The 13,353-nt window shown below is 39.9% G+C and overlaps 1 protein-coding gene across 2 annotated transcripts; it reads left to right on the forward strand.

The window, feature by feature from the left end:
• The first annotated feature begins 388 nt into the window (after nt 1–388).
• Nucleotides 389–9,423, forward strand: LOC111947394 (nicotinate-nucleotide pyrophosphorylase [carboxylating]-like). Of its 2 annotated transcripts, none has more exons than XM_023954545.1 (2): nt 389–682; nt 8,845–9,423. In XM_023954545.1, the coding sequence occupies exons 1-2, from the start codon at nt 430–432 to the stop codon at nt 9,342–9,344; spliced, it is 753 nt and encodes a 250-aa protein (XP_023810313.1). In that variant the 5' UTR covers nt 389–429; the 3' UTR covers nt 9,345–9,423. The 2 variants fall into 2 exon arrangements, with proteins under 2 accessions (XP_023810313.1, XP_023810311.1); XM_023954543.1 differs by having other exon boundaries at nt 391–682; nt 8,839–9,423.
• Nucleotides 9,424–13,353: the final 3,930 nt, after the last annotated feature.

The raw sequence follows: 13,353 nt of genomic DNA on the forward strand, positions 1-13,353 counted from the left end.
TGAGGAAGCCACATTGGTCAGAGGAATCAATGGGAAACCTCAGTTGTGACCTCTTAACCTAATTATGGTACGTATGTTCTAGTCTAAAGCTGTACTGCTTTTAATACTGCACAGAGGGAGCATTCACACTTATCAGTGTTGTTTAGACTGACACAGGGGCAGTAAAGAAAGCAAAAGTCTTTACAGTATTTTTCTAGTCTTTAAACTATTTATAGTCACAGTATTTTTATCCTATTAGTGGATAAGTGCTATTTATTTCTTTATTCTTTGAAAAATAAATATTACTATTCAGTTTTCAAACCTATGAACCCTCCAATGTCCTTATATTTTTATCTATTGTACAAATGAGAGGTACTTTTGTTTTAATTCGAACAATTTATACCTGCAATACAACCTGCAATATTCTCAGTTTATTCTCAGGCCTTCAGTATGTCTGCATCAATGCACCCAGTGGCCCACTCAGTCCCACGTCACACCCTGACCCGGCTGGCACGAGAGTGGCTAGCAGAAGACACCCCGAACTTTGACCCAGCTGGAGTGTGTGTGGGATCAGAAGAAGCCGAGGCGAGGTTGTTGTGTAAAAGTCCGCGTACAGTCCTGGCAGGCTGCCCTTTCTTCACGGCAGTGTTCAATGAGGTTGGCTGCACGGTGGACTGGATCTACCAGGAAGGAGCTGAGCTTGGTAGGTCCCTCCGTTGGTTTCATATGTCTGCAATCAAAATATGTATAAGGTAATTCATGGTGCTGAAGCCCGATAACTGAGTTACAAAAACAAGATTAACATTTAAAAATAAAAAAGCAAAAGTTAAATCAAAACAATGTTACTGGTTTTCAGATCTGTGATGTGTCAATTTTTACACATGTAGCTAAAATAAATTATTTTTTATATTTAAAGGGAATAATAAAGTGAAATGTTAACCCTTTGACCCTCATTGATGCATTTAACACCATTATTTGGTATCTTTATCAAAGCAAAAACATTAGTGACATTTTTCTTTATACCTGGAGTTTAGTTAGGATGTATTGGAGGGTCTAAAGCAGGGGTGTCCAATTCAAGGCCTCAAAGGCAGGTGTCCTAGATGTTTTCCAATCAACCTGACGTTGACGCTCCTTATTGGCTAAACACACCTGATCCAGGTAATCAACAGCAGATAAGGCAGGGTTTCTGGAAAACCAGCAGGTTGCCGGCCCTTGTGGCCTAGATTTGGACACCCCTGGTCTATAGTAACTCACACAGTTGTGTTGATGAATAAAGCCTTTGTCACATGCATCCGTTTATGGGATTGACCCAAATGGGTGCTGCAGCGTTTTGGGTTATCCGGGTCCGTGGAGGGTCATAGAGGGGAGCAGCTAAATCTGAAGGGGAGCGCAGATGTGTATTTCCCCTTGAGGTTCATATGGACACCTCATGAGATGTCATGAAAATGGATCATACCATTGTTGCGCATTTGGTAAGTGTTTTGTGAAGTTTTCGAAGGCTATTGTAAGGGTGTATTCAAACTGGACACATTTGGTTCACTTCAAGTGAACCAGAATTGTTTACCCCGATAACCCATAAAAAATTTGGTCCGGGACAGACAACCAGTCTGGGATCCATCTTTCAAGGTGGTCTCGGTTTGTTTGTAGTTGGCCTGAGCTCCAGTTTGCTCCGAGTTTTCTCAGTCTGAATAGGCTCTGTACTCAGAGTGGAACAACGTGGCCAAAACGGTCACCATAACCGGGCATTCTGGGATGTAAACAGAGTAGGAAGGAAGGGCTCTATGACCTTGATGTTTAACGCGAGCCACCCAACAAGTTGACAAAAACACCACCAAACACTAGATATATATCTAGTGTTATTGTTATATATAGTGATATTGTTGTTAATCCAACAACTTGTTTTTTAGACCCCATCCCTACATCACTTTTTAAATCCTTTTACAGGTCTTTTGAGAGTGAGATTTTAAATATCATGAACTCCTCTCTACAGACGGGTATTTTTCCTACTGCCTTTAAAACGGCAGTGGTGAAACCGTTACTCAAGAAAACTAATTCAGACCCTTCAATTTTTAATAACTACAGACCTGTGTCCAACTTGCCATTTTTAAGTAAGGTTTTAGAAAAACTTGTTTTTATTCAGCTGAATGAGTTTCTCTCTCAAAACAACATTTTTGAGATAAACCAGTCTGGTTTTAGGACGAACCACAGCACAGAGACAGCCTTGTTAAAAATCGTTAATGATGTCAGATGTGCCTTGGATTCAGGTCAGATCTCAGTACTAGTTCTACTAGATCTAAGCGCAGCTTTTGATACAGTTGATCACCTGATCCTTGTAAACAGACTTAAAAGTCTTGGCCTTTCAGGGACTGTTCCCAAGTGGTTCGAATTGTATCTCATGGAGAGAAACTTTATGGTAAGCATCGACACACACTTCTCTGGGGTCCATGAAATTAATTGTGGTGTGCCTCAAGGTTCCATCCTTGGCTCCTTGCTTTTTAACATTTACATGCTTCCTCTGGGGAATGTCATCAGGAGCCACAACATCAGTTTTCATAGCTATGCTGATGATGCCCAGCTGTATATAGCTATGTCTCCTGATGACCAATAGAAGCACTTTTTAACTGTATTTTAGATGTAAAATTATGGATGGCAAATAATTTTCTGCAGCTCAACCAGGACAAAACGGAAATTTTAGTTATCGGTCCTGAAGCCAAGAGGGAGAAAGAGTTTCTGAAGCTACAGGAACTTTCATTAAGTCATTCAGAAACAGTCAGAAACCTGGGCGTTATCTTCGACTCTAAGCTGACTTTTATCCCCCATATAAAACAGGTGGTTAAAACTGGTTTTTATCATCTCAAAAATCTGGCTAGAGTCCGCCCACTACTCTCTCTTGCTAATATGGAGATGCTAATGCATGCTTTTATCATGAGTAAAGTTGATTACTGTAACGCCCTGCTTTCTGGTCTTCCAAAAACCAACATTAGGAACCTTCAGCTTCTCCAGAACTCTGCTGCACGAGTTCTTACAAAGACCAGGAGGCGAGCTCACATCACCCCAATTTTAAAATCCCTGCATTGGCTCCCCATATGCTTCAGGATTGATTTTAAGATACTTTTAACAGTTTTTAAATGTCTTAACGGTCTTGCGCCTTCTTATTTATCAGATCTTTTAGTAAGATATGAACCCTCGCGGACCCTGAGATCCTCTGGCACTGGTCTGTTAACCATTCCAACTGTAAAAACTAAAACCTATGGGGAGGCTGCATTTCAGCACTATGGTCCCCGTTTATGGAACAGTCTGCCGGAGGACCTGAGAGCCGCAGAGAGCATTAATGCTTTTAAGAAAAGGCTCAAGACCCATCTTTTTAACCTGGCTTTTAGCTAACTTTTTACTACTTTTATGTATTTATTCAGTTATTTATTTATATGTACTTTTTATTTTATTTATTTATTCATCCATTTTATCTTGTTTTATGAACTTGAATCTGATTTTAACGCGTTATTTTAATTTACCTTATTTTAATGTTTTATTGTTTTTATCAATATGTTTACTTGTTTATTCTATTCTAATAAGATGACGCTACCACAGATTTCACAAGAGGGAAAGGATGCAATGGACTCTACTTTAACGGAAGCTGAGGTTAGGAAAGCAATCAGTAAGATGAAAACTGGAAAATCACCTGGGATAGATGGCTTTCCAGTTGAATACTACCAAACATTTGCAGACATATTGTGCCCGTTCTTAACTAAAGTACTTCAAGAAGCCTATGATTTTGGGACACTCCCTGAAAGTTTTAACCAGGCAATAATATCATTAATACCAAAAGGTGACAAAGACTTAACGGACCCAGCCAATTACAGACCCATTAGTTTAATAAATGTGGATTGCAAAATACTATCAAAAATATTAGCAATGAGGCTACAGAAGGAGCTGCCAAAGATTATTCATAAAGATCAAGTTGGTTTTGTCCAAAATAGGTTGTCAGCTGATAACATGAGGAGATTACTACATCTTCTATTCGCAATATCCCTCGATGCCCAAAAAGATTTCTATAGGGTTGAATGGAAATTTTTGTTTACAGCACTAACAAGATTTTGATTTGGAGACAATTTCTGCCGGTGGATTAAGACATTATACTCGGGACCAAAAGCTGCAGTTTTCACAAATGGGGTACTATCTCCTTTTTTTGATATATCTAGATCAGTGTTTTTCAACCAGTGTGCCGCGGCACACTAGTGTGCCGTGGGAGATGGTCAAGTGTGCCGTGGAAAATTGCCCTCATTCACTGATCTAAAAACATTTCCCATCTCCAGGAAATCAGCTCTTTGTTCATCCAAACAGGCCCTGATAAAACACTGAGGAGTTAGGAATATGAAAGATCATAAAATAGATAGATAGATAGATAGATAGATAGATAGATAGATAGATAGATAGATAGATAGATAGATAGATAGATAGATAGATAGATAGATAGATAGATAGATAGATAGATAGATAGATAGATAGATAGATAGATAGATAGATAGATAGATAGATAGATAGATAGATAGATAGATAGATTTTATTCCAGACTCATAGTCCAATCAGTAAAAAGGAGTACACAGACCCACCATTTTTAAAAAGAAATACACAGTGTCAAGAATACACGAGCTGAGGTACAGTGTTAAGTTACAATTAATACAAAAGTTAATAAAAAATACTTAAAAAACAAATAAATTAATTAACAAGGATAAGAATAAATACCAAGATAAAAAGATTACATATACCACACTATAAAATCTTAATTACAAAGACAAGTAAAAAGACAGTCCCTCCAGTGTTTCCATAGATTTGACCGGAAACGTATTGCACTAAATCTAATGTTGCTTATGGCCAAGATGAGAGTATTCTCTGAAGCGTTTGATCTGCAGATAAATTTGAACATAAGCGAGCGCATGCAAGCCCAGAGAGTGTTAATTCTGAGTGAAACGAAAAGCTCACTAGCACTCGTCCTCCTTGGCTTATTTAAAAGCACTCTTAGAGCATCATTGTACGCCACCTGCAGCTTTCTCATACTGGCACTTTTATAGTAAAAATACTTTTTTCTTTCTGTTTATTTGATTCTATCAAAGACATTTTTATAAGAATGACGGTAACGCGATTTAGCTGCAGCTGTAACTGTTATCTGAAAAGTCCCGCAGCTTTTACTGTCTCCACGACTCCACCAATCATTCTTGAAGGCTTAATCACATGTCATCAGTCTGACCAATCAGAAGTGGTTAAAGTATTCACTTCCTTGTTCCAATTTAGCTCATAACTCACTCAGTTCCAACAAAAACACCAGCTAAAGCTCGTCTTTAGCGGTGTAGCTTTCCACAGAATCCGGTATCAGACCGTGGAACAAGTGAACAAAACCATGAAGCTCAGAGACGCGAGTCTTTCTGCCGTTTTCTGGCAGTTTTCACACTACATCTCCCATGATGCATTGGCTTACAGGGACAGCGCCTCAGCGTACAATGAGTCGTCCTTGTTACACGTCTTGAAACCACAACGAACATACAGTTTGTATGTAACTTAAGTTTTATTACATCTTTTAGAAAAAACATCTGCAACTTCCTGCTTTTTCTGCCACAATTATCACAAAAATGCACGTCAGATTGCCGGGGGGGGGGGGGGGGCTGTAGATCAAAACAGACTATGAGTTTCTGCTTTTTTTTGGGGGGGGGGATGCTGGTGTGCCGCGGGATTTTTGTCAAGGTTAAAGTGTGCCGTGGCTCAAAAAAGGTTGAAAAACACTGGTCTAGATCAACCCGTCAGGGATGCAGTCTCAGCCCGCTCTTATACACAATATTTTTGGAACCAACAACCCAATCTTGGAATTCTCAAAGATGGTATGGTTAGAGATGCATAAAAAGTGTAAGCTCTCTCCACACCTTCAAAAATATGCATCTTTATGGCACAACCCTAAAAATAAGATTGGTAAACAATCTATCCACTGGGCACAGTGGTTGCAAAAAGGTATGAGAACATTTGGTCATTTATTCCAAGGGGATATTTTCATGTCATATGATGAAATTAGATGAAATATAATTTGGAAGGACACGGTAACTTTTGGAGGTATTTACAACTTAGAGATTACTTAAAAGGGAAATTAGGCTGTCGCAATATGGGAATCCAATAGAAAATTTTCTGCGACTACCCACATTGCTAAACAAGGCATCCAAATGGTATAAAATCTGCCCATGGGCTAAAAAAAACACAAGCAAAGGACTTGAAACAATATCGGAAAGAGACCTGTGTTGTACAATCGATGATGATTCATGGCAAACAATTCTTTCTGACAATGGAATGTACATCAGGGAAGCCAGAGGCAAATTTATTCAATATAAAATATTTAACAGGTATTACCACACTCCATCTAGACCTCAAGTGATGGAAATCAGTGAAAATGATCTGTGTTGGAAGTGTCATAAGGAGAGAGGTACCTTTATTCATGCAATATGGGAGTGCTCACTTATTTCTACATTTTGGAGTAAAGTGTTGGAATGCATACAGGGCTGGATAGCATGTGAACTTCCCAAATCACCAAGACTATGTCTCTTAGGGGATAGAAAAGAGGTGCCACTACTAAGCAAAACTACTTTCAGAGTATTGAATACTGGACTGGTGACATGTGCTCGTCTTATTTTTTAAATTATGGAAAGAACCCCAAATCCCAACGCTAAAAATGTGGAAAGAAAAAATGATAGAAAATAGCGCTTGTGAAAAGATGTTAGGAAAAGTGAGTTGCAAAAATATCTATGTGGCGGAAAAATGGTACAGCTTCTGTCTTTATCTATCAATGATGACACGTTAATACACTATGCATGGCAAACTGTCATCGGTAATCTTCACTTGTTTATGTTTACGTTTATGTTCTGTTTTTATTTTTATATTAGTGTTTTTTGTTTTTATTAGCGGGTTTGTTATACATGTAAACTGTAAAAACTCAATAAAATACTTAAATTACAAAAAAAAAATGCTGTAGCTGTAACTGAGGCAGCAGGTCGTAGACCTGGAATGCTACAATCACAACAAGCTTGTTGTGCTTGTTTTTTCATCCTGAGGACTATGAAGCTGAAAAATCTGTCAACTGCGCCAGCAGCGTTAATAAATGTGTTGAGCTATGTTTATTTGCAAAAAAAAAAACAGTATCAAGCACCAGATGGCAGTAGGGAGACTTTTGGTGCAGCTTAAATGCTTTCTGAAGGTCAACAGGTTAGTGTGAGAAATGTAGAGTCGTTAATAAAACGTGTGGCGGAGCATTTCTTGAACTTTAGTTTGCTGAAAGTCAAAATCACTAGGCAGACTGAAGTGCCTCAGTCCAACAAGTGGTCAGAATTTGGGTGAAGGAAAGGCTTACTTCAGTTATGTGTGGATCCACCTCTTCACACATTAACACACACACACACAGCCAGTCCATCTTTAGCTTTATCGCCGGAACAGAGCATGATGGGAGTTTCTGAGAAGTGTTTTTTTTAAAACCATAGTTTTCAGAAACCAAAAATAAATTTTCTTTGAGAAGGGGTGGGGTGATGACACTGCCTGACTTCACTGCTGTGAATATGTTAACAGGATGACTCATGCATTATTAAAAAAAAAAAAGAGACTTTGTTTGCTCTTAAAGAGGGGTCGATGGGGTTTGGTCTTTACAGCGAAATGTAAACAGGACCTTAAATATATTTTTACACATAAAAATGTATTCAGAAATGTGAGATTTATCTGTTCAGTTACTTCTTTGAATGGTGTTTATCAAGAATTTATTACACACTAAAACGCAGATCCCTCACAGACTCAAAAAATAACCCAACCTTTTCATGCTCCTAGTTTGAAAATGAATTTTTAATACACTGAATACACCCCTCCCATCTCTCACCCCCCAAAAAGAGGACATCACAGCGGGAGAAACAGTCAAAAAAATGAATGGGGACAAAATCTCTAATGTGATTAAAAAAATATTTCAAAATCCACTAGCAAAACCCAAACACACTTGTTGAAGGAAGTTTATAAATTATTATGGGATGGCCACATTACCTACGGCTTGGCCGCCATTTTGTGGTAAAGTGTGATATTTGCCAATTTTCCCTTTTGCCAACAATCTTGATGAAATTTACACACATGCCACCAAATGAAATCTACAACAACAACAGACGTTTTGTCGACCTTTGACCTTGGTAAAGGGCTGCCATCTTTAATTTAAAAAAAAAAAATCCATTTGGTACTATCAAAATCAAAACTCCTAGTGATGTTCATCTTACTTCTCCTAACTCCTCGACCAAAAATATAGGAAATTGGGGATCTTAAATGGCGTCATAGTGGCGAACTTGCCAAAGAGGCATTTCACTGTTTCTTACACATTTTCTTACCAGAACATTGGGAACATTTAAAAAAATGAATCATTGACTTAAACTGAACAAGACAATACGAGATACGATATGGAATTAATGGGAATGTAGCCATGGTAAACTAAAACACTCTGTTGCCATGGAAATCCCCAATTTTTCTTTTGCTGATTCTTCTAAAAACTACATAGATGTGTTCTTCACTACCAGGTGACCAAAACATGAAATGGTTGCTATGGAGATAAGACCAACAGAAAAGCCTCCATTTTGTAACAAAAAACATGAATTTGTCCTGTGCAGCACTGACCAAGGTGGGAGAGGTGGAGGGGGAGAGACAGACATATGTAGCAGCTAATCACCGAGTGTTGGCAGGTCAAAGGGGAGCGGCGAGGGAGGGGCGAGTAGCATCTGCTGGACTTTTAACGTGCTGTGGCTTTAATTTAAATTATATTCATTTATTTATTCAGTAACTGTGCATGTGAATATTTTGTGTGTTGAGGTCCAGAAGTTGTCACCATTACAGCTGTAGTGAGAGGTCCTGCAAGGGACCTCCTCCTTGGCGAAAGGCCAGCTCTGAACTGCCTGGCCCGGGGCTCTGGGATCGCCACCTGCTGTTCTCGGCTTCAGTCATTCGCAAAGGCTGCTGGTTGGCACGAGGAAGTGGCTGGGACTCGCAAGACCACGCCGGGCTTTCGGCTGGTGGAGAAGTACGCCATGCTGGTGGGCGGTGCTTCCATGCATAGACAGGATCTGAGTGGGATGGTGATGCTGATGGACAACCATGTTTGGACTTCCGGAAGCATCACAAAGGTGGGAAGTTGCGCTTCATCTGTAGAATGTGTCGTTCAAAAACTCTGCATGGGTTCCTCTCAACTCTGTCTGCTGCCCAGACTATACGTCGGTCTCTTTTTGGGGATTTTGGGTACTCTCGTAGATGCCTGCGTTATTACTCTAGCTGTCAAAAATGTTAATTTATCAGATATTTACAAAGATCTCTCACTCTGATAATCTTTGAATTTATTTTCATAGTGGTCCCAGTGGTCTTTCAATTATACTTATACCGCTTTTAGCAAAAAAAAAAAAAAAAAAACTCCTTTTCTAGGACATAGATTCTGCAGAGCGGCATGAGTTCATAAGAAATTTTCCTCCGAGTTGTAGGCGGAACCGTTGGCATGGGGCAACCCCGCCCCCCCTTTCCCCTTGGAGCCCGGGGCAGGGAGCTTGTGGCCCTCCCAGAGTATTAGCTACATCACAAATAAGCTCTTTAAACGACTGCTTTTTTTTTCCTGACTAATAACGACTTGAATAAAAGAAATAATCGGACTTACAATTTTAAGCCTTTTTATCTTATCCATCATCAGAAAGATGCCACAGGAACCAAAAACCTTTTGAGGTGTTTTTGATCTTTACATATATTGTACTGTTTTAAGGCTAACTAACCATAATCTTTAATCCTGGACTTTTTTCAGTGGCTTCAGAAGCTTTTGTGTATTCTAAAATAATCCTTGTTGCTTCTCCCATACCACTGTAACAAAACTCTTTTGATAGCGTTTTAGGCTTCAGAAACGCAAATAGCCTGGTAAACATACCGGTAGGGCTCCGCACTGTTTATCTCAAATATCAGACTATAATATTTCACGACAGTTCTGGTTACCCGTCATTTTATTTATTGTTGTCCTACACCAAATTCAAATTCAAATTAACTTTATTTATAAAGTACCTTTCATGTCAAACAGACAGCTCAAAGTGCTTTCCATAAAAAACAAACAAGAATACAATAAAAACAAGCCCCACATATGAAATAAAATCATTAAATAAGCCACTCAAAATAAAACACACAAAAACAAGCACAAGTAAAAGAGAAATGACAGAGCTTAAGAACAGAAAACCCAGAAAGCGCCGTCCACCCTGTCCTCCTGTTGGCCGGGGTGTCAGCATCTATGCAGCACAAGCACAACTCATCCCCAGCACCCAACCCCCAGTCCCAGAGCACCAACATGGGCGCACCAGGCCTGGCAACCCGGAGGAGCCGGAACAAGAGAAGCCAGAGGACAAGCATGGCCAAAATCTCTTGGAGCCCGAACACTAACACCTCAGCCAAGGTTGAGAAAACACTCGTAAACAGTCTAAAATGTAAAAGTAATAAAATAAGAAAGTTAAAATATGACAACAGGTAAGATATGCAAATATTAATTAAAATAAAATAAGATAAGATGATTTAGTGCCTAAAAAAGTCTAAAAAGTTAGAATAAGTTAAGATATAAAAGGACTAAAAGACATTAAACAAATAAATATTTGATAAAATAGCATATAAAATATAAGAGTAAAGATAAAAGTTCTCTCCCATCCACATTTTAATATCTAAAATACAGTTAAAAAGGTTATCAAGGGGTCCAGTGTCATCAGGAGACACAGCTACATATAGTTGAGTGTCATCAGCATAGCTATGAAAGTTAATACAGAGTCTCCTGATGACATCACCAAGTGGAAGCATGTAAAGATTAAAAAGTGTGGGACCCAGGATGGAGCCTTGAGGCACCCCACAAGTCAGTTTGTGCCTTTCAGATGAGAAATCATTTAAATTAACAATAAAATCTCTGTTTGTATTGTAGGATTTAAACCAACTAAAAGCTGTCCCAGTAATTCCAACCATGTCATGAAGTCTGTTTAAAAGGATAGAGTGGTCAACTGTGTCAAAGGCTGCACTCAGGTCTAGTAAGACTAAAACAGATACTTTCTTCATGTCAGCATTGGACCTGAGATCATTTAAGACCCTGACAAGTGCCATTTCTGTTTAGTGATGAGATCTAAAACCAGACTGAAACTTTTCTAAAATGTTATTTTCATTAATAAAATCATTCAGTTGAGTACAAACAAGCTTTTCTAAAATTTTACTTAAAAATGACAGGTTGGATACCGGCTGGTAGTTGTTTAGATCGGATATATCTAAACCACTCTTCTTCAGACTGGGTCTCACTATAGCAGTTTTTAGGGTTGCAGGGAAGACTCCAGTCTGAAGAGAGCAGTTCAAGATATTTAGTAATTCCTCCTCACACGATGTGAAAACTGACTTAAAAAGTGAAGTGGGGATGGGATCAAGAGAACACGTTTTTGTTTTCATTTGGGACATCACTTCTCTGAGTGCTGCAGCGTCAATCAAGACAAAACTGTCGAACGTTTTCTCACCGATAGGAGGACAAGCAGTAGAAAGGTCAAAACAGGGTCGTTGATTCCTCTCCTGTAGGATAGATAATCTAATGTCATCCATCTTATTGGTGAAGTGGACTGCAAACTCCTCACAGTTTTTACTGTCAAAGGTGGATGGTGGGCCAGAGGTCGGATTGATTATTTTATCAATTGTGGCAAAGAAGATTTTTGGCTTTGACTGATTTTCTGCTATGAACTTTGAAAAGTAGTCTTGCCTTGCCTTTTTAATAGAGTTATTGTAATGTATTAGAGTGTTTTTAAAAATTTGGTAAATTTGGTAACCAGTCATCAGTGGTTTTATCACGGTCCAAGATTTCCTGATCAGGGTTCAAAAAGTCTTCCAAAAGAAGTATGGACCAGGACACAAGGTCATTGTGGAGAGGGGAAGAACTGAGGACCTGTTACAGAGATGAATACAACAACTTCAGAATTTTAACTTAGAAGGGTTCCCAATATAAATGTACAACACAGTCGATATTTAGCTCAAAAATATGCAAACCACAAAATGTCTCCACAGTATTTGAGCTTGCATTGGAAAAAACAAGATTTGACCAAAAAAACAACAATTTCAACAGACTTCCTGTTGCCTTTTTTTTTTTTACATCATGCGACATGATTGAGCATTTTTCTTATCTACTAGTACAAAGTATGTCAAAGATGCTGAAAAACCAAGTTTATCAGCCAGATCACTGATAAAAAACACAGTGGTCATTAAGCCTTTTCCTTGAAACACACTTCATTCTGGCAAATACATAAAAAAAGAAAATTAAGTAGTAAATATAAATTTAACATCCTGTGCATCCAAGATTGCAAAAACCTACAAATAAAAAATGTAAAAAATATTAACCTTAATTTATGAATCTATGGCTTCATTTTTAATTCATTAATCTTAATTATCAGGGGGTACCCCCTGATGAGAAGAAAGATCAAGGAACCGATTACGTCGCCCGGATTGGCGTCACCGGGGCCACACTCTGGAGCCAGGCCCGGGGTTGGCGCTCGCAGGTGAGTGCCTGGTGACCGGGGCTCTTCCCACGGCCCCGGTCAGGCACAGCCCGAAGAAGCGACATTGGGACCACTCTCCCATGGGTCCACCACCCATAGGAGACTTCAAAAGGGGCGGGTGCATTGTGGTTTGGGTGGCAATCGAGTGCAGATGCCTCGGCGGCCCAAACCCCGGTCATGGAACTCGGCTTTTGGGACATGGAACGTCACCTCTCTGGGAGGGAAGGAGCCTGAGCTGGTGCGAGAGGTTGAGAGATACCGTCTAGATATAGTCGGGCTCACCTCCACACATAGCCTGGGCTCTGAAACTCAGTCCTTAGAGAGGGGTTGGACTCTCTACCACTCTGGAGTTGCTCAAGGTGAGAGGCGGCGGGCTGGTGTGAGCTTATTCATGAGCCCACAGCTCAGTCGCCAAGTGTTGGAGTTCACCCTGGTGGACGAGAGGGTCATGTCCCTCCGCCTTCGGGTGGGGGACAGGTCTTTAACTGTGTTCACGGCTTGCATGCCGAACAGCAGTTTGGAGCACCAGGCCTTCTTGGTGTCTCTCGAAGGGGTACTGGAAAGTGCCCCAACGGGGGACTCCATTGTCCTCCCGAGGGACTTCAATGCGCACATGGGCAATGACTGTGGCACCTGGAGAGGCGTGATTGGTAGGAACGCACCCCCTGATCAGAACCCGAGTGGTGTTTTGTTATTGGACTTCTGTGCTCGTCATATCTTGTCCATAACGAATACCATGTTCGAGCACAAGGGTGTCCATCAATACACCTGGCATCAGGACACCCTAGGCAGGAGGTCAATG

This window comes from Oryzias latipes, chromosome 1 (genome assembly GCF_002234675.1).
Source record: "Oryzias latipes chromosome 1, ASM223467v1".
In the NCBI taxonomy this organism is placed as follows: Eukaryota; Metazoa; Chordata; class Actinopteri; order Beloniformes; family Adrianichthyidae; genus Oryzias; species Oryzias latipes.

Coding starts and splice junctions, on each gene's coding strand:
- LOC111947394 (XM_023954543.1), top strand. CDS start 430: ATGTCTGCATCAATGCACCCAGTGGCCCACTCAGTCCCACGTCACACC. Junction 683..8,838: donor CCAGGAAGGAGCTGAGCTTG/GTAGGTCCCTCC, acceptor TTGTGTGTTGAG/GTCCAGAAGTTGTCACCATT.